General features: G+C 37.7%; 2 protein-coding genes across 3 annotated transcripts; one reads left to right on the top strand and one right to left on the bottom strand.

The window, feature by feature from the left end:
* Positions 1 to 4: 4 nt before the first annotated feature.
* trmt2a (tRNA methyltransferase 2 homolog A) lies at positions 5 to 5,865 on the bottom strand. 2 transcript variants are annotated; one of them, XM_051895228.1, is made up of 12 exons: positions 5,678 to 5,865; positions 3,730 to 4,361; positions 3,428 to 3,536; positions 2,755 to 2,936; positions 2,448 to 2,562; positions 2,219 to 2,334; positions 2,026 to 2,137; positions 1,702 to 1,824; positions 1,509 to 1,584; positions 1,309 to 1,425; positions 1,118 to 1,214; positions 5 to 387 (listed from the first exon to the last, which is right to left on the bottom strand). In XM_051895228.1, the coding sequence occupies exons 2-12, from the start codon at positions 4,353 to 4,355 to the stop codon at positions 225 to 227; spliced, it is 1,836 nt and encodes a 611-aa protein (XP_051751188.1). In that variant the 5' UTR covers positions 4,356 to 4,361; positions 5,678 to 5,865; the 3' UTR covers positions 5 to 224. The 2 variants fall into 2 exon arrangements, with proteins under 2 accessions (XP_051751188.1, XP_051751187.1); XM_051895227.1 differs by lacking the exon at positions 5,678 to 5,865 and adding an exon at positions 4,752 to 4,987.
* atp6v0a2b (ATPase H+ transporting V0 subunit a2b) lies at positions 5,581 to 24,662 on the top strand. The gene is made up of 20 exons (XM_051895221.1): positions 5,581 to 5,830; positions 6,450 to 6,528; positions 7,114 to 7,211; positions 7,662 to 7,799; positions 9,739 to 9,836; positions 10,420 to 10,546; positions 10,675 to 10,757; positions 11,052 to 11,145; positions 16,083 to 16,295; positions 16,445 to 16,595; positions 16,817 to 16,956; positions 17,151 to 17,308; positions 18,190 to 18,280; positions 18,720 to 18,838; positions 18,928 to 19,138; positions 19,235 to 19,354; positions 19,438 to 19,557; positions 19,645 to 19,762; positions 23,191 to 23,362; positions 23,505 to 24,662. The coding sequence occupies exons 1-20, from the start codon at positions 5,714 to 5,716 to the stop codon at positions 23,605 to 23,607; spliced, it is 2,550 nt and encodes an 849-aa protein (XP_051751181.1). The 5' UTR covers positions 5,581 to 5,713; the 3' UTR covers positions 23,608 to 24,662.
* Positions 24,663 to 25,061: the final 399 nt, after the last annotated feature.

The raw sequence follows: 25,061 nt of genomic DNA on the forward strand, positions 1-25,061 counted from the left end.
GATGTCTTGTGCTATTTTTGACTGGGTTGTTTTAATGCAAACAAGAGGAAAAAAGAAACCTATACAAAAACACTGTAATAGTTTGAGCACTTTTATCAAGTTAGTTAAAATCGGAAAAAAAAAAAATCATATTTGAGATTATTTCAAATAACATTACCATCCATGAGATATAATGGAAGAGAAACTGTTGTGCTAGCATGGCAGATGGAAAGGACAGCAAAGCTTCAAGCCTCAGTGGCCTGACTGTCAGTATTGGAGCTGTAATCCACTCTTTCAAGCAGCAGGATGGTTTCACAGTGCATGGTCTGGGGGAAGAGGTCAACAGCCATAGCTCTCACTGGACGGAAGGGGGCTCCTCGCACACGATTAGAAGGGGCTCTACAGAGACTTTAAGACAAACATTTATTCAAACAGATTAGGCTCTGGTGTGCTTATTCCACACTAGGTAATAATGTTCCCATTTAACTTCTTCTAATATATTGTCAGAGGAAAGTCAACCTGCGAACATTTACCCAGTTGCAAATTTCTGGTCTTATTGTACTAGGGGAAAAGGTTTGTTTTAATAAGAAAAAAGGATATTATTTTGGCTTGTTACAAATCCCTCTCATAATTCCACTTTTTCCACTTTAATGTCCTTGCCCTATGGAAGTTTGTTTCCACCTCGGAATAATAATAAAGATAATTCTGACTTTTTTCTCTCACAATTGTGAGTTTACATCTAGCAATTCTGACTTTTTTCTCAGAATTGCATGATATAAAGTCGCAATTACAAGACAGTCGCAATTCTGACTTTTTTCCTCACAACTGAGTTATAAAGTCCAATTCTGAGAAAAAGAGAACTTTTTTTTCTCAGAATTGCTTTATATATAGTTTATATCTAACAATTCTGACACTATAACTTGCAATTGTGTGTTATAAAGTCAGAATTGCAAGATATAAACTTGCAATTGCGAGGAAAAGTCAAAATTGTGAAATAAAAAGTTACTTTATTCAGTGGGGGAAACCAGCTTCCTTGCTGCCCTGAATTTGTTCTTGTTAAATATCCTGTTTCACATTATGAAAGTAAAATTTGTTGCAAATGCAATTCTTGTTGACTTTAAATAGAAAATAAACTTACTCAATAAAATTGTTCATAGCCGCTTTGGCATTGCAGGCGACGTAGACGAGTCTCTTCAAATGCTCTGCTCTTCTGATTGCTAGAATAACTTTGGAATCTGGTAAGAGTGAGAACATTGGTCAGAAATTAAAACACCACATCTACAAGTTAAAAGCAGTAATATCAAGATACTATGAGAGTACTTTACGTACGTAGCCCTGCTCTCGGAGGATCAACGATTGCTGTGATGTTGGGGGATACCACAGCGTTAAGAACAGTGGGGAACAAATCTTCAGCCTTTCCACAGTGGAATTCGACATTGGACAAGCCTGAAAATGTACATCTGAAGTCTGAGTAGATCATGGGAGAGAGAGGAAAAACAACAGAAAATGATAATGTTACTCTGACTTACCATTAGCTTCAGCGTTAGCCTTAGCATCTTCCACTGCCTCCTGGCACAATTCAATGCCAATCACCTTCTTCACCCTCTGTTAATGACAACACAGAATTGTTTGTCCTTTTCCAAGGCGGCTAACTGTTGTTCTGTGAACGGTTTTCTGTTGACTCATACAGTATTTTTGTGTATTCTTAGAAGCAAGTCATACTTTTGCCAGTGATATTCCGATGGTTCCTGTCCCACAGCACACATCCAGCACAGTGCTGTCCTGGTCCAGTTGAGCCCATTCACCCACAGCAGAGTACAGAACCTCAGCAGCAGGTGTGTTTGTCTGGCAGTATCAAAAATAATCATGATATTGTATACTTTTCAATAGCACTAATGCAGGACATTTAAACTGAAGATTGATTTTAATATACTGTGCTTAATATTCTAAATCACATACATCATGAGTTGCCTGATGCTTTTTAACTATCGTAGTACTAATCCACATGAAATTATACAAATACAGTCAAATTTTCAGGAGGTTCACCTGGAAAAATGAGTGAGGAGAAATGCGAAATTTTAGTCCGAGAAGCTCTTCATGAATGCATTTTTCTCCGGTCACATGTTCACATGGCAGGTCCTCTGTACCCGCAGATGTCCTGGGTTGATACAAGTTAATAAATGAATGTAAAGTCCTCTAAAATCTAAATTAAACTCATTTGAAGTACTGGGGCGCTTACCTTTGTCCCATTCTCACAAAGTACAAAGATGTGATTCCACTTTCTTTTCCTTCTCCTTCGGTAAAATACTGACGCAGGTTTTGTTTCAGTTCCTCAAGTTCTTCTTCTGGGAGTTTCTAGATGGTTAAAAAATAAAATAATATTTATTCATTCAGCAGTAACAATAGTTGTAAAATGCATAACGTCTAAAGTGGACACAAAAATAACCACTGAATAAATCTCTTTCTACCTGTGGATTGAAGAAAACAATGGCCATGGTTTGCTTAATCCTGCTTGTTCGTACTGTCAGTTGCCGCCAGTGACCCTCATAAGTCTCTGGACTGTATACCGCATATGGAGTCGTCCTGTTCAGAATAACATAAAACACTTAATAAATAGAAATAAATATATACACAATGGCTGATGGGCAACACAGACATATACATGTATTTTGTCCCTGGAATTTAAACACCCTTTCAAAACACATTTCACTGATAGGCCCATAAATATAGTTAGATTTAGATGCACATTAAACAATCAACAGTTAATTCATTCACCTGATGAACTGCTGGAACTCCTGCACAACCCTCTTGGCCTCAGAAGACACATGGGTGGTTTCTGATGGACTCACTACTGCACAGGATCCTCCTTTATACTTACCTAATCGAAAGCCCACAGTCTTATCTTCTCCATCTGCTCCCACTCCAATCACAAACTCGCACTTATTCCTGTACTCCGTCTGCAAGTATAGGGTCTTTATTGGACAGTGACAAATCAATCATACCATTTCTGCAACCAGATTTTATTAAACGGGTGATTTCTTTTAACATATAAGTATATAATGTTTAAATAACCTTAAAAGTTAAATCAGTCAGAATGCGCTAAATAGGCACCAGCGAACTGTAACCTACCATAGGTAGGCAACGATACATGAAATAAGCTGCTCAAGCGCTGTGTGTTAGGATCTGTATCGTACGGTATATCGACAAAGATAACACAGAAACATTTTTAATCATCTTTAATATAGTTGACAGTAAGTTAAATGTGCAAGAGGTGCGAAAAAACGCGATCTGGGTTATGCATTTGAGCCGCGACAATAACTTTCAACCCTCCTGAAAGCCATGAATAATTCTCATTCTGAGTACAGTGGTAATACCATGATAGTTTATGAAATGTATTTAGTTAAATATGTAATGTGTTTGATTAATGTATGCGAGTACACGGATTTACCTGCACAGGCGATGGTCTTATGGCCTCGAGTGGGCAGCACATTTTGTTGTATTTCTCTTTTTGAACGAACAGCCAGGGAAGCATGGCTTTGTTGTTGTTGCCAATTTCTCTGAGAACAAATATCAAGATAGTTATATTGAAGTTAGCGTTTACTGATCAACATAATTTGCTATACCACCAGAAGCTCATGTATGAACTATATAGGTGTCAATGTCATGTAATTTATCCATTTTTGCTATTTTTAAAGAAATATCTAGAAGCCATTCATGCATATGCATGTCACCAGACCCATCAGACAATACCTGGTCAGTTTCTGGAGAACACCTTCAACTTCTTTCTCTTTCCTCTTCAGCTGTTCTTCATAAGGCACGTTCCACAAGGGTGTCACGGCATTGGCAATCTGGATATTGAGGGGCTCTTCCTCAACCTCCTCTACCTCCTGGCAACCCGCAGCACGTTTTGCACCGGGCGAGCCACCTTCAGTTTCCTCCTCTTGTTTCCTCTTCTTGAGGATGGGATCAGCTTTGGGCTTGGCCAGCCGTACACTCAACACTTTACTCTTCCATTGCATGCCATGCACTGCCTTCATGGCCTTGTCCCTTTCCTCCTGGTTCTTAAAAGTGACAAAGGCAAACATCTGTCTGCTAAACAGCTTGATTTTGTGAGGATTGATCCCATGCTTGTTGAGGAACTTCTTCAGGTCATTAAAACCAATGTACTTGGGCAAGTTTTGAATCTCAACTTTAAAGATCTCTGAGGTAAAGAGATCTCCTTTGATGTAACGGTACACATCACTGGCTGCACCCTCTCCTTCTGCTGCTCCTGGCTGATTCTCTTCGTTTTTCTCCTCCATCAGGTCATCTGGTTCCTTCTCTGTGCTTGGAAATGAACCAGCTGGATCATTCTTGTCAACAGTAACATCTGTCATTTTGCTCTGCATGAAATGCCAAAAGAATCATATTTTTGACCTTCAATTTCAAGAATGAGTTTCATCAGTGTTCTGCAATGTCATGCTATAATTCACTTAAAAAAAGATTCATCAACAAATTATTATACATAGATTTAAAACCATACTGAGAGACTACATGGAATATTTTTGTACTTTAAAAAGTTTTTTCCACACACAGCAGGGCCATGTGAACAGTTCCACGATATACTCATTCCCTTATACATATGAATGCACATTTTAACATTCTAAAAAAATAAATTATGTTATGTCAACTAATGGACAGAGCAAGACTCAAAAAACAAATCAGACTGTATTTTTAGGACAAATAAATGCTAAGTAAAGTTATTTCTATTTCTTCACATCGTTTGAACAAACCTGCGCTGTCAAATCTCCTTGTTGTTCAGTGTTCTTCACTATGAAACCTGAAAGAGCTCTAAAAGCACTGTGCACTTTATACATGCATGCAAGCTGCCATCTTTAAGACAGAAACACGTGTCAAAAGCAGCGTATTGTGGGAACACGGGTCAAGGTCTATTGAATAATATGCACTTCTTAAACTAATTGTTTTAAATATACTAATTAAATTTAGACCGCACAAGTAATTTAACTGTATTGTATTTAGACGTTTAAATTCGTTTAATTCCAGCGCAGCGTTTAATTTAATCTATCGCAAAAGAGCCGAGACTTTTATTTTGAAGTGTAGCTCAACTCCAAAGTAAGTGCCGAGTCTTTACTCTGACGGACCAAGAAGTTTTGGCTGCATAAGAGGTTCGTGTTTGGAAAAGACAGACAGAAACAAGTACGAATGGTTAACAACTGTTGTTAACATTACATGGTTGTCTGTAAAAATACCACAGGGGGGATAACTCACTGAGAGCAGATTATGGAATGAGAGGCCAGACACCTTCGACAGTAGCTGTCTAGCTCGGTGCTATCTAGAACGAAGACGCAAATTACAACGGGAAGTTACTTTTATCTCGGTGCTCGGTGCTGTGGGACTTTAGTCGAACTTCAACCTGGGATGGACGACCCAACAGTACTGGAGATTTGGATCTGATTCGTATAACGACTGACAGCGGGTTGTCAGTGGTCAGATGTGGCTGTTGGGACTAGAGACGGGAGACGTGTCACTGATAAAGCGGCTGAAGCTGAAGTTAGAGCCGCAGCGCTGACATCCATTCATTCATCAGCCCTGTCCGACCCACAGCGGAGTCCCAAGAGTCCATCCAGCACATAACCCGGACCTGTAGGATTTTTATTCACCTGTAACTTTACTGCCCGGTGAATTAAAGACTTCTTACCTCTTCGTTGGTGTGGAAAGGACGTGTTTTGTCAACATGGGTTCGTTGTTTCGGAGTGAGGAGATGTGTCTGGCCCAGCTCTTTCTGCAGTCCGGATCCGCTTACGACTGCATCAGTGAACTTGGCGAACTCGGACTGGTGGAGTTCAGAGACGTAAGTGTATAGTGTCGATTATGTGTATTTATTTGAAATATTGACTTGGCTTGTGTTTAGCTGACTAACTCACAACCCGATAGCTTTCTGTGTGACGTGATATGAAGGATTTTTCTGCCCATGCGCCTCTATTGCCAAAATACAGTTTAAAAGCAGCAACAAGTGATCAAGTCTTTCATCAGACGAACATTTCTTCATCTTTAATGAAGTCATTTTTTGTATAAATAAGGGTGTTTGATGCATCTCTGAGATACCGACATGTATACTTTGTTGACGTTTTTCCACTTTCCACCAATTCTCTCACTAATAAGAAAACTTTATACAATCTTTAACTCTAAGTGTAAGTTCAAATAGTTAGAAATGTCACGAAATATTAATTTCCATATTTTTATTATTATTATTTTAATGTACATGATATACTAATCTGTTTGTGTTTGTTATTGTATTGAATTTATTATTAATAATATAAATTTATTAATGTATTAATATATTTGTTATTATATTGAATGTATTAATATAAAAGTTTTAATATATCATTATTAATATAAAATATAAATGTGTAGAATATTCCAGTCATCCTTGATCTGTTATCAGATATGTTTTCTTTCATTTGTTTCAGCTCAACCCAAGTGTGAACTCTTTTCAGCGCAAGTTTGTCAATGAAATCAAGAAATGTGAAGAGATGGAGAGGATTCTAGGTAAAAGCTTTGCTGTTAAATTCTTTACCTAAATGATGTTTTATTAACAACGTTTGGGAGGAACACATTCAAATGATCTGACTAATCATCACATCATTCCAATCAGCAATCAACATATCTACCCAATCAGCAGGAGTAGAGACCTATATATATATACATACGCAGTCGACTCACCTATGGTTCTCCACAGTTTTCAGCATCCCTCCACCACCCTGTCTCCTCACACTCGCCTGGTTACTTTCTTAACCAGAAATACGGGGGGAGTACTCTGGGTTCAGGCCAAATACCGAGCTCTGAGCCCTCTCCTCGGACAGCACGCCAAATACGCATAACATTTTCTACCTGACTTATTTGTAAGTGTGAGCTTGTGAAGAAGGGTGTAATTCAAAAAAGATTAATTTCTAAGATATACAAATTAGGTTGTTCACATTGGTTTCAGTTGAGTTTATTCAGTAAGGTGTGTTTTAACTTTTATATGTTGTGATTGCGCTTGATCAATGCTCAGAAACAGACAGATGGTGTGTGCTAATGATAATTCCCCAAAGTAAATCAACAGAATAAACTCAAAGTGCACTTGTATAACAGGATATCTTTTGAGGGAAATTAAAAAAGAAGACATCCCACTGCCAGAAGGGGAGGTGAACCCAGCTGCACCATTACCCAAACATGTGATGGTCATAATGGTGAGATCAGTTCAACACTGTTCATTTGTTTAGCTCTTGTGTTATTAGTTGATCTTTCAGATGTCTTTTCTGGTCTATATTCTCAATTTCTCACTGGCAGATTTGCATAGTTAAAACTAGAGTCCTGCGTTAAATATAATTTATTCTTATTCTGTTTTCTTTCTTTTCATGGCTGTTTTAACCATAGACTCAGACTTTGTTAAACCATTTAAATCTTAGCTGAGCTATCTATTTTTAATTTGTTATAAAGATAACTTTTTAGAAAATGTAAAATCTCCCCTTGATTTACACTGGTAGAATATTTAGCATTGGCCCTTTCTTAAATCTATTTGCATATCCATCATTTGCAGTTCCCTACTAGGTCTCTTTCAGGAACACTTTCCTCAATGTCAGTGCACTGATATGACTGCTGATATTTAGTTATGACTGAGGCCTTTGTGCTTTGTTTAGGAACAGCTTCAGAGACTGGAACTAGAGCTGAGTGAGGTCACCAGAAACAAGGAGAAACTCCAGAAGAACCTTCTAGAACTGACTGAGTACACGCATATGCTGCGCATCACACGCAACTTTGTGCACCACAGTGTAGAGGTAAGACATGCGATTCCCTGTCACAAATTTTGAGCTTTTGTTTGAGCGTAAAGAAAAAGGGAACGTCTGACTGGTGGAAGGATTTACCATGCTTTTGTCATTCATTATCTCACTGATTTTGTTAAACAAACAGCTCCATGCCAATTAAAGTTCAGTCTTAGCTCAGTCTTGTCTGCATTTTGGCTTTTGTTTCTCTGTGTCTGTTAATGTTTTTGAACCTTGACCATGTTCGACCTCTCTGGTGTAATTGAAAGGAATTCTTCTCCAGAGAGCAGGATTGTGGGAATCATGCAGGTGATTCAGAGTCACCTGATTTTCAGTGACTGCCAGAACTTTGAGAGCAGCTAGCAGTGGCTTTACAAATAGGCTTAACTCTTGACCTCTTCTTCTTGATCACTGACTGAGGTGATATATATTGTGTGTAGGGCTGGGCGATATGGCCTGAAAAATCATATCTCTGTATTTTTTTTTTCCATTTGGATTAAAAAAAAAAAAATTCACATCCTGCCCAATGTTGTCCTACAAAGAATGTTCATATTGAAGGCTATGAAAACAAATATATTGAATGTGATCATGTAGGCTAAAATATATATTTTGTGCAAAAGGGTTAAAATCACAGTACATTCTTACATTGTAACATTACAATCTAAAAACAAAAATAATGCTTTTTAAAGCAGAAGTTAATTTCATTAAGCTAAAAATGAAAATAAATAAAAACAAAAGCACACACTAATTATTATCCACTGCGTGGTACGACTTGGTTTGGCTTGCTTTACTTTGGCTCAGTTTGCTTTTCCACTGCAGTTTAGTACCACTTCAAAGTGGGTGGGATTATAGACATATCTTTATAATTGCGCCAGCTCTACTGCCGTTTGGTTTGGTGTCTCGTGTCGCAAATCCAATGATGCTGGTAGTGACGATTCTCTCTGACCAATCAGTGATCTGCAGTGTTTACATGTCACATTTTAGTATCGGTATGGCTTGCTTGGAACCTCAACCGAGGTGGTACTATTTAAAGTGAGCCATACCGAGCTGTACCATGCAGTGGAAAAGCGCAATATATTAGGCTATTTGATTACAATTGTCACTTTACAGTTACTGCTATCATAAAAATACACTTACTTGTAGGTTTAAAATTCTACATATGGCACATTTACTGTTCAACAGGAGATATTTGAGCAAAATATAGTTATATTTTAGTCAGAATTATTGCACTCTGTATGTTTGGCGCGTATGGGCATGGAGGTGCTCATTCACTGAAGTCTGTGACGTTTAGTGGAGATTCGCTTGCAGAAGGCATGTCCACCCCTGACAACAAAATGGAAATATTTGCATGATTTTCTAACATTTATAGATGGAGAATATACTTGTGAAATGTAAGTTATGCACTGAGGAAAACACCACATCTCAAACGCATTAAATAGCGCAAGTATCTGTCAGAGCATCTGATGGGACAAGCCGCTTTAAACTATATGTGTTAACTAGATCTTGTAAGTTATTTTAAAGCCCTTAATATAAAGCAGCGTTCCTCAAATCCAGCCCTGGAGGACCACTGTCCTGCAAAGTTTAGCTCAAACCCTCATCAAACTCACTGACCTGCAATTTTCTAGTAACTCTGATGACCTTGATTAGCTCGTTCAGGTGTGTTTGATTAGGGATGAAACTAAACTCAGCAGGGTAGTGGCCCTCCAGGAGCGGATTTGGGGAACCCTGATATAAAGCATGTCACATGTTTAGGACAAATTGGATTATGCACTTTCCCCACTGCAGCTCACTTCATGTCCTCTGCTATTGTATACTGTATATCTATATAAACGGTATCTCTTTCTATATTGTTGATAAAATATATATTGATATATCGTACAAACTTGATACACCGCCCAGCCCTATGAGTGTGTGACTCTGATCTCTTGCTGTGTTTCTGCTTGTGAATGGACAGAGGGAGTCGCCGCAGGTCCAGTATGAAGAGTTTCCGTTTCTAGAGAAAGAACCTGTGATGGACTACACCAGCATGCAGAGGCTCGGAGCCAAGCTTGGGTGAGCAGTGTTTAAAAACATAAAGCCGAAAAGTATACTTCCCTTATTTGCGTTTTGCTCTCGCTCACAGCATAATTTTGCGATGTAATTTTCATCATTAGCACAGTCCGCTGTTGCACACCTTCTGTGTGAAGCTCAATTTGTTTTTTTCATGTCTCTGTGGACAACAGCATATGTGTGAATTATTTGAGTGCTTGAAAAGAAAAGGTCCGCTATGGTATACTATGGAGTATAGTTTAAAAGGCATGCTCAATTATGTGTGAGACAGAGCAAATTGCAGAAAACAAAGTATACTCGGCCTTAATGCGTACTAAAACTGTGGGTAGATGTTCACTTGTTGTATCATATAAAATTTAACCATTATTTGAGAAACTTAAAAACGGATGGCAGAGCACAGTGACATCTGTTAACATCAATAACTTTCACCCATAAGATTGCAGCAATTATCTAACATCCTGTTTCCTGTATGCATGTTGAAAGGCATGCAAAACTTGTGGAATTACTGACATAATATCCCAAATTTTTTTGAATTCATTCCACTGTTGTAAAGTTGAGCTCATATTCCTCTGTCCCTGCTGCTCAGGTTCATTTCTGGGCTCATCCAGAGTGTGAAAATCGAGGCATTTGAGCGAATGCTCTGGAGAGTGTGTAAGGGCTACACCATCCTCAGCTACTCTGAAGTAGATCAGCTTCTGGGCGACCCTGATTCGGTGAGACCAGTTGACATCACCGTAGTTTGATGTTTATACGTTGTTTTGGTAACAAAAATGGATGCTTGATTTATCTATCTAGTCTTTTGAGAAAGTCTAATTTGTCTGTTCTCTGTCTGGTTTGTCAGGGGGAGCCAACCAGGAGTGTGGTGTTCCTTATCTCCTACTGGGGAGATCAGATTGGACAGAAAGTTAAGAAGATATGTGACTGGTAACCTGGTTCTTAAATTCATATATTCTACTTATACTTAGTGATTCTGTTAATCACTCTAGATTAAACTACTTTATTTGTTGATTTGTTAACCACCGGCACTAACTAATTGCGCCAAATAGACAGATGGGGAGCTGCTGCCTTTTATAAAGATTATATATAGCTTTTTCCCTGTTACATTTAGGGGAAGATTCATGACTTTAATTTCTTAATTTTATTTGAATTCTTTCTTAGTATTTTTACTCTTAAGAGAAAGTAGAAGTGCTGTAGTTTTGAAAAGATTTGTTTCCCTAGCTACCACTGTCACCTGTACCCGTACCCCAACAGTAATGAGGAGAGGACAGATGTGGTGGAGGGGCTCCGCACACGCATTCAGGACTTGCACACGGTGAGACAGGATGAGTTTGTCTTCCCACTTGTTAAAGTTTGAGACACACATTTTCTCATTTTGACTGTGTGAAACACAAATGAAGGTATAAGTGTGATCTCACTAGATTAGTCATTGCTGGCCGGTCTTTCCCTGAAAGGTGCAGTAGGTGATTTTCTACAGAAACATTTTTTCTTATACTGGTTGAAAGTCCCCTCATATCCTGATAGCAATCACTATGTTAAATGGTCTGAATGTTTTGTTATAAATATATATTGTCTGTGGAAGGTGAAGGACCATAAAACGCTCATCCAGTCATAATATTTGATCCGAATAAAATAATGTGTCCTACCTGCCTGTCAACGTATGTTTTTACATAACCTTACGCACCCTGTTCACGCAGACACCATACTTCATCAGCGCGTTTCATGCTATTCAGAGTTTATGTAGACAGACGTCAGTCAAGGAGCACCACAAACAAACAAAGGCCACCTTTTACAGTTCCCACCGAATCAAAATAATGCGCTTATGTTGCATTCATGCCATATCTACCGTAATTAAAGGGTTAATTCACCCACAGATGAAAATTCTGTCATTAATTACTCACCCTCATATTGTTCCAAACATTATGAGGGTGAGACCTTTGTTCATCTTCAGAACACAAATTAAGATATTTTTGATTAAATCCATGAGTTTCTGGCCTCCGATAGACTGCAACTTTATTACCACTTTCAAGGCCCAGAAAAGTAGTGAAGACATTGTTAAGAGACTGACAGGGAAGAGAAGAAATTGTTGAATAAAGTCTTTATTTATGTTTGTTTTTTTGCACACAGAAAGTATTCTTGTATTGAACCACTGCAGTCACGTGGACTATTTTAACAATGTCCTTACTATTTTTTTGGGCCTTGAAAGTGTTAATAACATTGCAGTTTATCCGAGGCCAGAAAGCTTTAGATTTAATCAAAAATGTCTTAATTTGTGTTCCGAAGATGAACAGAGGTCTTACGGGTTTGGAATGATATAAGGGTGAGTACTTAATGACAGAATTTTCATTTTTGGGTGAACTAACACTTTAAGAGATGGCAACCCATGACATGCTAACCGGAGATGTTCACGTCCTCAGACTCGGAATTATGCTTTTCCATGTCAACAGTATCAACAGCGAAATGAATCTGCAGCAGTCAGGTACAAGCTATCTAAGTTGTTTACGTTCATTATTATTGTAATGTTCCGTGCTTTGAGACATGAGGTACTTTAACACCATCTCTTGTGATGCTTTGCTGAGAGCAGCTGTGTGTGTGCCTCGCCTTTGTGTGTTTTGCATGGCTATGGTGGCGTTTAGAAGGAAGGGTGGGGTGTTTTGATTTGAAAGCTAGATTTTGAAACCGCTCCAAAAATGTCCTATTGTACCTTTACCGGTCACCCCTCTTTTTAAACATAGATGTAGAAATGCTTCATCGAACTTAAATGGTTGTAATTCATGAATGCTGCGGAATACAGACCCATTTTTATTTACTCGAAAATTGCTATAAAATCACAGCCATATGTGTTCCAAATTTGAAGTTCCTATGAAATTTTGTTTAGGCTCTATACCAAATATAGCCACCGGGTGACACCCACATTCCATTGAATTTGTTTGATGTGTTCTCCTGTAACAAATTAATAAATTTCTGTCACAATATCACTTCTATCACAAAACAGTTGCCAGATATGGAAACTTGAGTCTCAGACCTTTCTGACGATATGAGTTTTGTCAAGATTATAACAATTTTTTTATCATAAAATAGTTAAAATAAATTTTGTAAAATGAAACACAACACCGGCCACTAGGGGAAGAGCTGCTTAAAAGGATTTAAAGTACTGTTTCCATGATAAAGCAAGGTCTGATTTCAAAACGATTTTTAAAATTTATGATTATTACTAAAATATGTAATGGGGAAAAAGACAATAAAAAGAGGCTTTGGCTCAGGCATTTCAGAATGACCAAACCAACATTTGAGATTCTGTGCGATGCGATTGGTCTGCTGGTTAGTCCAGTTATCAAATCACATCCACTGTTAAGGCAAAGTCGCATTTTTGAGATGAGTCACCATTTTTGTTGCGTATTCAGTGATTTATTTGGTAAATGTGTTTGCATTGTAGTTTATGAGCATGTCTTCTTATCGGATAAAAATGTATCCATCCACCTCAATGGAGTACATAATTTTTTTTACAATTCTAAATATGCGCCTCAACAGTGGATGTGATTGGATAACTGGACTAACTAGCAGACCAATCGCATCACACGGAATCTCAAATGTTAGGCACGTTCAAGCTCAAACCGGTGCACAGCGTTTTGCTACGGTTTCCGTGTTGAACGACATGTTTCCTGGAAACGGTGTGCAACAGTGTGCAACGGGATTGAGATACGTTTTCTCTTGTTTGGTGGGTGTGTCAAAAATGTCAGCCCAATCAGCAACATGTATAAAAACCACGTGGTATTAAAGAGACAACTCGCACGATGGGTATGAATGAAACATAAAAGTACTATACATATTTATATATTTTGCTATTGTATTTTGGAGTGACGCTTTCATAAACTTTTCTATTCTCCTCTGATTATATAATGGTAAATATTACAATATCATAGCACAACAATAGTGATAATCAATAATGATAAGCCTAATACTCACAATAAAAAAAATATGGTCATATAGATCATAACACAGTCTCGGAGGTAAGAAGTGGATTATCCTTCATCTGAAATGTTTGTCTTTTCATCCTGAAATGTGAGGCAAATGTTGGATCACAATAATTAGGAACCACAGTTTCCATAAATCCCTTCAGTCGATGTTCTCTTTTATTCTGGATGGCAAGGGCAGTGACTGTAATATTGAGCGTATTTTGCAGTATTAAACACGTATTTATACCGATTTCATCAGGCTCTGAAAATTCTTCAAAAAGAACACAAAGAATGGCCTTCTCAGCTGCCATAGTTGCAACTCTTGCGTCATCAGACTTTAACTGGGTGTTAAACGCACCACCGTTTCCATTTATAAACCGTTTTGCAACGTTTTGGTTGGTTTAGTCATTCTAAAATGCCTGAGCCAAAGTCTGTCATCAGAATGATTTGGTATTCTCTGCGTGCTCTGAAATGCAAGTTTATGATGTAGAAAAAAAGAGCCATTGGCTTCCCTGATAGGTGAATGGAAACATAGCTATTGAATTTCAATGAAAAAGTAGCTCAGTGGAATGGAAAAAACGCATTCTGTAAGAATGGCCCCTTAGAATGTTACGGCTAAATGCTTAGCAACAAACACCCAATCACGTGCCTCGTATTCAGATGCTTCAGACAGTTATAGAAAGACCACGTACTGTATCAACAGTCGTTTCAGCGTTTGAGGAGAAAATTGTCTCCACTCCAATTGTCGCGTTTTCCAACAACATTTGACAGTTTCATTCTTACCTTTAGAGTCCGAAAAGTCTATTCAGAAAAGAACTTGATAGTACAGTCAGCAATACACTGTATAACAAGAGGATGCGCAGTGCTCAAGCCTTTATGTAAACAAGTTGCATGCTGCTTTCGTCCAAACAATGACACTGACACTGCAAATATGCAAATAAGAACGTTAACCCAGGGTTTAGGAATGTACAGTGTGAAATGCTAGCTTATGAATACCCAGGATTAATAGTTAAACCCTAGTAAATTATGAACAGTGTGGAACGTGAAGCAATATGACCCAGGATTCCTTTACCCAGGTTTAAGAATGACCAAGCGTTAACTATTTCAAGTGTGAAAATGCACAGAATGTTCAAGCATCAAACACAGTTTTGCCCTGAAAGTGTGTGGTAGGAAACACTGAAACCTCTGTCCTGGAAATGTATTACCTGACAGAATTAAATTCAGCAGTAGCAAATTTTATTGTAAAATGAATTTTATTGGTTGGTTTCAATAAAAGTTTAATAAAATTCACTTGCAATCTTCACTAACCAGTTCAAAACAGCCATGCAGTCGAGGAATGTGGGGTGGGGTAGGGTGGGGGCAGGTTAGGTTCAAGGGCTTTTGAGTTTGTTTGTGACCGCTCTGTAAGAGAGAGAAAGAAAATTGTGTTAGTGGCCTAGCTTCAGCACATGCTATTCATGAGGTCTAGGCTCTGGACAAGTCTCCGCTAGTGTATTTGATACTCATGACACACACTGTTCCTTTCAGGTGAAGAAGTGTTGTAAACAGGACAAAATATAAGGCTGGCTCAGTCATTCATGAAAAGAAAATTGGGTTGTTTCTGTGCTTAGAAAATTGATTAAAGATATTTGCTGAAGAGCAGGGCAAAATGCTTTTATGTTCATCTGAGCGCACAGTTCAGAATCCAGGGCAACAAATGCCATGTGTGGCTGCTTGTGTCATGTGTAGTTGACCTTCTAGAAAATAAACTCGTACTATAGGCCTAATTATTAATACTTATAGAACAGCTGTTTATAACCTGTATATTTCTTTTCTCTTGTAATTATTGACAAAGCTGCTTGCTTTTAAATTATTATTAGCACATTAACACTATAAACTGCAAGATATATTAAATTAAACAACCACAATTAATTGTGATTCCAGAAATTTCAAGAACAGATTGTTATTGAGAGGAAAAAAAATAATAAAAAAAATATTACTGCAGTTTAAATTTTTTTTTTTAGCATTTTTATTCAGAATTTAAAGAGGGCTTTACATTATTACATACAATATTTTGTTAAGCAATTATATAAATCTATGAATAAATAAGTAAATAAATACATTTCATTTTTTTTTTTTTTTTTTTTTTTTTGTCATTCCGCTGTCCCTTTGAGGTTTGCCCAGTCCCCCTGTTTGAACCACTATCCTTGGATCGTTATAGAAGAATCTTTTACACTTGCAAAATGGTTTAGCTTGATGTATTTTTGAGCCTGTTCTTGAAAGCTTTGTTGAAATGGTATTGGTGGTTTCTTCATAGGTTCTTCACCGGACTGAGGATTACCTGAGGCAGGTTTTGATCAAGGCCTCAGAGTCTGTGTATATTTGGGTAATCCAGGTTAAGAAAATGAAGGCCATATACCACATCCTCAACCTCTGCAGTTTTGATGTCACAAACAAGTGCCTCATAGCAGAGGTGTGGTGTCCTGTAAATGATCTGCCTGCTCTTCGGAGAGCGCTAGAGGATGGATCGGTAAGCAACTCGACATTATTTAACAATATTATATTAACATGTATATTAACAAGACACTATTTCAGGTGGAGCATTAAGTCAAATACATCTTATTGATTTGTGTGCACATATCCCTTAACTCTGCTGTTTTTGTTGTTTTGTTCCATCAGAGGAAGAGTGGAGCCACAGTTCCCTCATTTGTCAATCGTATCCCAAGCAATGACACTCCACCGACCCTCATACGCACCAACAAGTTTACCTCAGGCTTTCAGAATATAGTGGATGCCTATGGTGTGGGCAGCTACAGAGAGGTCAACCCAGGTGAGAGGGCAGCTGTTTAAAACACAATCAGGGAAATTTTAAAATTTACTTCGTTAAAGGGTTTTTTTTTATTATATTTAAAAAAATCTATCATTATATCATATATATCATATATAAATATATGTCACCCTTTTTACATGTCCTCAATGCTTCATACATATCGATGCTTGGATAAGATGTGAATGCTTTTTTTTTTTTTTTTTAATCACACCTTCTCACAGCTCCATATACAATTATTACCTTTCCCTTCCTGTTTGCTGTGATGTTTGGAGACCTCGGGCACGGCATCATCATGGCACTGTTTGCTCTGTGGATGGTTATCTATGAGAATGACCGCAAACTGAAGAAAACCAGGAATGAGGTGCATTCAGCTTGCTGTTATGACATGGCTGTATTTGCCTATAACCAAGCATTAACCTTCCTCCGTCATTCATTTAGATGTGGTTGTTAAAAGAAATTGGCTGCTAAGACAATATTTAGCCTTAGTAATAGTTTACTGTTTATGTTTCTGTTAATTGCATTACAGTTTGATTAGCATTGTATTCATTTGTTTAGATCTGGAACATTTTTTTCGAGGGCCGTTACATCATCCTGTTGATGGGCATATTTTCAGTCTACACCGGATTAATATACAATGACTGCTTCTCCAAATCACTCAACCTGTTCGGCTCAGGGTGGAACGTCAGCGCCATGTTCAAGCATGGAGACTGGACGTGAGTGTTCAAAACACAAAATACTGTGTACACACAAAACATAACAACAAATGTTTTAAAATTAAATAGCTAAATATCTTATCTATCTAGTAATTTTTTTTAAATGTTGGTACAACTATCCATGTTTACACAAAGATAAATTAAATTAGCCTTAGTGTATTTCATCAGCTACTTGTACAGCAAGTTTTTATCCAGACAGTTTAATCCAAGTTCTCACATAGCGGGAGGCAACAATAACTTTGAGTCTCGTGATGCTGTTTGAAGAGGTTTATGCTGGATACACTACCATTAAAAAATTTGGGATTGGTAAGATTTTTTTAAAGAAATTAATACATAATATATTCAACAAGGACACATTAAAATTGAACAAAAGTAACAGTACTCTTTACGTGTATCAACTTCTTTAAAGAGATTTTTTAAATGATCATAGAATGAAATATTGGATGAGGGCGGTCTATAAACTGCAACTATAGTAAAAGACATTTGTGGAGATAAAGTAATTAAAACAGCAATACAGCTCGACTTGTCACCATGTATCATATTTTTACGATACTGTATTTTTATCAAATAATTGCAGCCTTGGTGAGCAAAGGAGACATCTTTCAAAAACATTCAAAAATCTTACCAAACCCAAAGGTTTGATTGGTAGTGTAATCCCTGCAATCATACTGCTGATGAAGTCAATAAATGGTTAATAGTTTCAAAAAGTTGAAATCCTCTTGAAAACTTTGCAAGACAGTCCACAATGCTGACAGCAAAATTTGGAGCTTGGAGCTGTTGGAGATGATGCAATGCGATCTTATTTGTAGGGATTGGAACAGCAGATTTCTCATGTACAGTATGTGGCTCTAATGTGCTCTTATTTTTCTCCTCCTCCTAAGTTGGAGCACAGTCCACTCAAATGGCTTCCTTGCACTGAATCCAAATGTCACAGGAGTCTTTAAAGGGCCCTATCCTCTGGGGATAGACCCGGTAGGTCTCTGACTTCATTTTATTACTATGTTATGAAAACAAATGAATCAATATACTATCACCACCGTAAAAAAGTGTAACGGTGGGTTAAACTCTCTGGTTTGTATATAGCATAGATTGATATTCCACCACAATATACATACAACATATAATGTACAATATATACACAATGCACAATATAGAATCTCTCAAGTACTTCCCAGTGAACGACATAGTGCTAGTTGAAATAAAATATACATAAACCACATAATAAGAACTCAAATGCAGGACTTAATGCAGGATATTGCCACAATGCACAATTACGAATGTATACATGTCACTTTACTTTATATCTTAATTAGTTTCCTAGGTGAATGACAAGTTATGATTTTACAGTCTTGATAAATGTATAATTATTTTTCATTTAAGTTGAATAATATTTTATTTGCACTCTCTGTAGATCTGGAACCTGGCATCAAACCGTCTCACCTTCCTGAACTCCTATAAGATGAAGATGTCTGTGATTGTAGGAATAATCCACATGACTTTTGGAGTCGTCCTTGGCGTTTTCAATCACTTGTGGGATATTTTAAAAGCTATTTTCAATAGATGTGTTTAAAATGTTATAACTTTGATCCTTCTAATGCTTCATATGTTCTTCCGTTCAGGCACTTCAGACGGACATATAATCTGTACCTGATATTTATTCCTGAGCTGCTCTTCCTGCTGTGTCTCTTCGGCTATCTGGTCTTCATGATCATCTATAAGTGGCTGTTTTTCACAGTTCGAGACTCTCAGACAGCCCCCAGCATCCTCATCCACTTCATCAACATGTTCCTGATGCAGGGGGACTCTGACCAACCCCTTTTCCCAGGACAGGTTAGGCTCAAAGTACCAGATGTGCAACCACTTACATGCTAAAAAGAATGGTTTGTCCCTGTGTTTCTTTTTATTTACTTTCCCTATTTCCCATAGACTGGGCTTCAAGTGTTTCTGGTGATTGTGGCCGTGTTCTCTGTGCCTGTGTTATTATTGGGCAAACCTCTCTACCTCTACTGGCAACACAAGGGCAGAGACCGCCTGAGCATGTACAGGGTGAGGATTCTCTTTTTGTGTGTGTTTTCTCCAGCTCTGACCTGAAGCGTGTTGGCTCATTTTCTCTCTTTCTCCCTCTGTAGGGGTATCAGCGTGTACGACGGAACAGTGAGGAGGAGCTCTCTCTCATGCAAGCTCATGATATGGAGGAAGGCAGCAGCCTGGACAGCCACTCCTCCAGCTCTGACAGCCAATCAGAGGAGGTGAGACATTCAGAACTAGTTCAGTACACTGTTTGGTGTGAATAAACAACTTTTCCTATGGTCCTAACAGTTTCCTTTCTTCTACAGCTTGATTTTGCAGATCTGTTCCTCAATCAGTCCATCCACACTATAGAGTACTGTCTGGGCTGCATTTCTAACACTGCGTCTTACCTCCGCCTGTGGGCTCTCAGCCTGGCACATGCCCGTGAGTAACATATCCATGAATACTGCGTCTAGGTAAATATATTTATTAGGGGTGTAACAGTACATGTATTCGTCCTGAACCGTCACGGTTCGGTCCATACAGTCAGACGATTCACACTCCATTCCAGAAGGGGGGGCGCGCGTGGTAATGCAACGCTGGTTGCTAACCGCCACAACAGGAAAAAGTGCAGAATAAGAAGAACAGACGATCTATGTATAGATATGTTTACATGTAATCTCTCAACCAGTGTTTCAACCACGGGAACATCAATAAAACAGCTTGAGAATAACATTTCACATAACATTACATTTACCTCAGGCAAGTCATTTAGTGTCCACAGCATGTTAATTCACTAGAGAAATTAACTCTAGAGGAGAGCATTTCACTAAATATATGCACTATATTAGCTTATATATTCCTTATATTTACTTTACCTGTTAGTAATGTCTTAATTATTTAATATATGTTTAAATAAATTTGTCATGAAAACAAGGTATGACAGTAACTATGTAAATGATTATATTTCAAAAATGAATTGGAGTAGAAAAATAATTTTATAATTAGATTTAGAAGTTAATGCAAATCCTGCCTTGTGTGCAATTTACATGTTTTTTTTTTATTATTATTATTATTTTTATTAGTATAGATTATTATATCTAAAAATAAATAGCAACTAAATTTTATAGTTTGGGCTCTGTTGTTAATTGTAACCTTTAATATTATAGTAATGTGCAAGAAAGGGCTCCCTGTATAGTTTTTTTAATATAAAAGAAAATCTTAGTTATAATTGAATTTATTTAAAGAGAGGGACACAATTTGTTCAATAAACCACTGTTTAAAAAAAAGAAGCAATTTTAAGCAGCTTTCTCCCCCACTGCTGTATCAAACCCGTACCAAACTGTGACTTCAGTACCGAGGTACGTACCGAACCGTCATGTTTGTGTACTGTTACACTCCTAATATGTATTGATTAATTTTTGTATGCATTAAAAGCATCTGGCCGAATTAAAATGCTGAAAAAAGGAAAGGAAAAAAAAGGAAACTGCACCAACTTTTGTTTTTATTGAAGAACATATACTTCTTGAAACACAAAGTAAATTGTGGTTGGTTGATTAATTTAATATATATCACCTAGTGTGTGTTAATAAAATACTTTGAAACAAGCAGCTTTATCATAATTACAGCAGAAATACTAGACAAAATATTTTAGCCTTCAATTCTTCTGTTGGACAATGACTGGCAGTTAAAGGATTAGTTCACACAAAAATTAAAATTCTGTCAGAATTTCGTTCATCTTTGGAGCACAAATGAAGATCTTTTTAATGAAATCTGAGAGCTTTCTTTCCCTCCATTGACAGTCTACGCAACTACCACTTTCAAGCCCCAGAAAGGTAGTCAAGACATCATTAAATTAATCCATGTGACTCCTGTATTTTAACCTCAATTTTATGAAGCGACGTGAGTGATGTGTTTTTTATATACAGGTGCTGGTCATATAATTAGAATATCGTGAAAAAGTTCATTTTTTTATTGTAAATTATTTTAAAAAAAACTTTCATATATTCTAGATTCCCTACATGTAAAGTAAAACATTTCAAAAGTTTTTTTTTGTAAATTTGTTGATTAGAGCGTACAGCTAATGAAAGTCCAAAATCCAGTATCTCAAAATATTAGAATATTTACATTTGAGTTTCATTAAATGACCATCCCTACAGTATAAATTCCGGGTATCTTTTGTTTTTTGAAACCACACTAATGGGGAAGACTGCTGACTTGGCAATGGTCCAGGAGACAATCATTGACACCCTCCACAAAGAGAGTAAGTCACAGAAGGTCATTACTGAATGGGGTGGCTGTTTACAGAGTGATGTATCAAAGCATATTAAATGCAAAGTTGACTGGAAGGAAGAAATTGGGTAGGCAAAGGTGCACAAGCAACAGGGATGACCGCAAGCTTGAGAATACTGTCAAGTAAAGCCGATTCAAACACTTGGGAGAGCTTCACAATGAGTAGAATGAAGCCGGAGTCAGCGCATCAAGAGTCACCACACTCAGACATCTTCAGGAAAAGGACTACCAAGCCACTTCTGAACCAGAGACAATGTCAGAAGCATCTTACCTGGGCTAAGGAGAAAAAGAACTGGACAGTGAACAGTGGTCGAAAGTCCTCTTTTCAGATGAAAGTAAATTTTGCATTTCATGTTGAAATCATGGTCCCAGAGTCTGAAGGAAGACTGGAGAGGCACAGAATCCAAGCTGCTTGAAGTCTAGTGTGAAGTTTCTGAAGTCAATAATGATTTGGGGGGGCCGTGACGTCTGCTGGTGTTGGTCCATTGTTTTATCAAGTGCAAAGTCAATGCAGCCATCTTCCAGGAGATTTTGGAGCACTTTATGCTTCCATCTGCTGACAAGCTTTATGGAGATGCTGATTTCCTTTTCCAGCAGGACTTTAGCACCTGCCCACAGTGCAAAAACCACTTCCAAGTGGTTTGCTGACCATGATATTACTGTGCTTTATTGGCCAGCCAATATGCCTGACCTGAATCTATGGGATATTTTCAAGAGAAAGATGAGAAACAGTCGATCCAACAATATACAGATGATCTGAAGGCTCAATAGTGCCTCAGCAGTGCCACAGGCTGATCACTTCCATGCCACACTTCACTGATGCAGTAATTTGTGCTAGGAGCAAGTCATTTGCTGTAATATGTCCTGCCGATCAAGTATTGAGTGCACAAAAGAACATACTTTAAAGAACTTTAACTTTTCTGTTTTGCAAATCCATTTTTTGATTGATCTTAGGAAATATTCTAATATTTTGAAATACTGGATTTTGGACTTTCATGAGCTGTACGCTCTAATCATCAAAATTAAAAAAAAAACTTTTGAAATGTTTTACTTTACATGTAGGGAATCTAGAATATATGAAAGTTTCATTTTTTAAAATAATTTACAAGAAAAAAAATGAACTTTTTCACGATATTCTAATTATATGACCAGCACCTGTATATGTAAAAAAACATAATTTACCTCTATATTTACAAAATATTAATCGCCAACGCGTGTTCAAGAGAGTCCACTGGAGTCACGTGGATTACTTTAATGATGTCTTTACTACCTTTCCGGGGTTTGAAAATGGTAGTTGCGTAGACTGTCAATGGAGGGACAGGACAGAAAGCGCTCAGATTTCATTAAAAAGATCTTCATTTGTGTTCCAAAGATAAACAAATGTCTTATGGGTTTGGAACAACATGAGGGTGAGTAATTAATGACAGAAAATGGCTTAAAATCCACTGGTCTAGATTCAAGCATCCAAAATAATACTGACCATTTGTAACAGCCAGTCAAGTACACATTGGTCATAAAAATGGCTAGAATATGGTCCATTTAAAATAAAGGAATGCTAAAGGTATTTTGTTGTGATCCAGAGCTCTCTGAAGTATTGTGGGCAATGGTGATGCGGGATGGCCTACGTGTGAACACTAGTGTGGGCGTTGTGCTCCTGGTGCCTGCTTTTGGTCTGTTTGCTGTCCTCACTGTGTCCATCCTGCTGGTGATGGAGGGACTTTCAGCCTTCCTTCATGCTCTCAGACTCCACTGGTCAGTACAACCCCTCAAATATACACCACTATCAGCAAAACCATGTATTATTGTAGTCCATCACGCTCAGGCGAGATTGGACATCAGTATTCAGCAATCACATCAAAGTTAGTTGCTGAACACAAATGCTCTTTCTCCTCAGGGTGGAGTTTCAAAATAAGTTCTACAGCGGCGCTGGCGTCAAGTTTGTACCGTTTGCCTTCGCTCTCATGCACAGCAGCTTTGAAAACGATGGGCTGTTATGAACTGTGGGACGCTAAAGATCAGAATAGAGCGGATCTGTGAGCTTCATTTTAACAGATTTATATATAGTGATGTTGCACTACATGCCAAACTGGTCCAACTAAATACTCCTTCAGGATTATATGGAGGTCCCATATCAGCATTGACATACTGAGCCACATCAGATGCTTGATGATTTTTGGACGTGCAACCTTAACTCAAAAACACTGAGGTAAAGCAGACTCTGGAATGTAAATAGGACCCTTGAGTGCTTTAGATCTTTTGAATGTATTATGTCAGCTCTTCTTCACAAAAGTGCTGTTCGGAAATATCATTTTTTTTACTATGTTGCCTGTTGGCTGTGCAGAGATGCTCTTTTCTCCATAGCTGAGCACATTCCATGAGTGACTTTCATTTTCAGTGTTGAAACATTATTCTGGCTCATGTAGGTCATTCATAGTGTTGATCTTGTGCTGTATAGATCATAGAGCTTCATAAGGCTCAGTGTTTGATTCAAATACTTCTGCAGATGATCTTCTTGGTGGTTGAAAAATCTCCTACCAGAACCCCTTCTAGCCCACAGGAGGCTCAGATATTTCTAAGTGCCAAACATGCTGAATGTATTCAAATGGGTGGTGGATTAATTTTTTTCAGTTTATTAAGTCATTTAGAATTTGATTAATTTAATGATTAAATACGTTGCATCTTCTGTGTTGCTGTTCAGGGCAAAGCGAGTTCAGGGCAGAGAGTTGTGAAACTGCCAAAGTCATTTAATTTTAATTGTATCATAAATGGAGATGTTTTAGTGTTTTAACTGTCCTAGCTCTGTTCAATTACTCTATTCTGACTCTTAAGAATAGTCTTATTTTAACTCAATTTAATGTGACACTTTGGTGTGTGGATTGTGAGCCACTGAATTCATTCCATTTTTTTTTTCTTTCGGATTTATTAACCATACTCATTTTGATACCTATCTATAATTTGAAGATTCTGTGCATTGCTTAAGTAACTTACATTCCATATTTTGCATAGGAGATGAATATTTAATATTACACAATAAAAATCACACCTGTGAAGATTGTTTGACTGATTTAAATGTCTCTTGATCTCAGTGCTATTTTTGAGCAGAAGTAGACATGTGCCGCAATACGTTAATACGATATCATGACAACATGCACAATATTGTTATCATGGGCACTTCAAAATACCATGAATAATTATTACGAATTATTGCAATTTTTAGAAGGTATTTTAAGAATATTTTTTACTTCTGGTTAAAATACACAACACCGCTGTATGCTCCGTCAAAGAGGCATGCTCACTCTGACGTAAACAAGCCCAACACGGATGAGAAGCACATGGCGGAAGGAGTGAAGGAGACACACTGAATGAAAATGCACGTTCACACTCTGACAGAAGATGGCGATGATGGAACAGCAGAAATGTTCCCCGTAAATAAAGCTGCTGCGCTACTTTC

Source organism: Ctenopharyngodon idella, chromosome 5 (assembly GCF_019924925.1).
Source record: "Ctenopharyngodon idella isolate HZGC_01 chromosome 5, HZGC01, whole genome shotgun sequence".
NCBI lineage: Eukaryota > Metazoa > Chordata > Actinopteri > Cypriniformes > Xenocyprididae > Ctenopharyngodon > Ctenopharyngodon idella.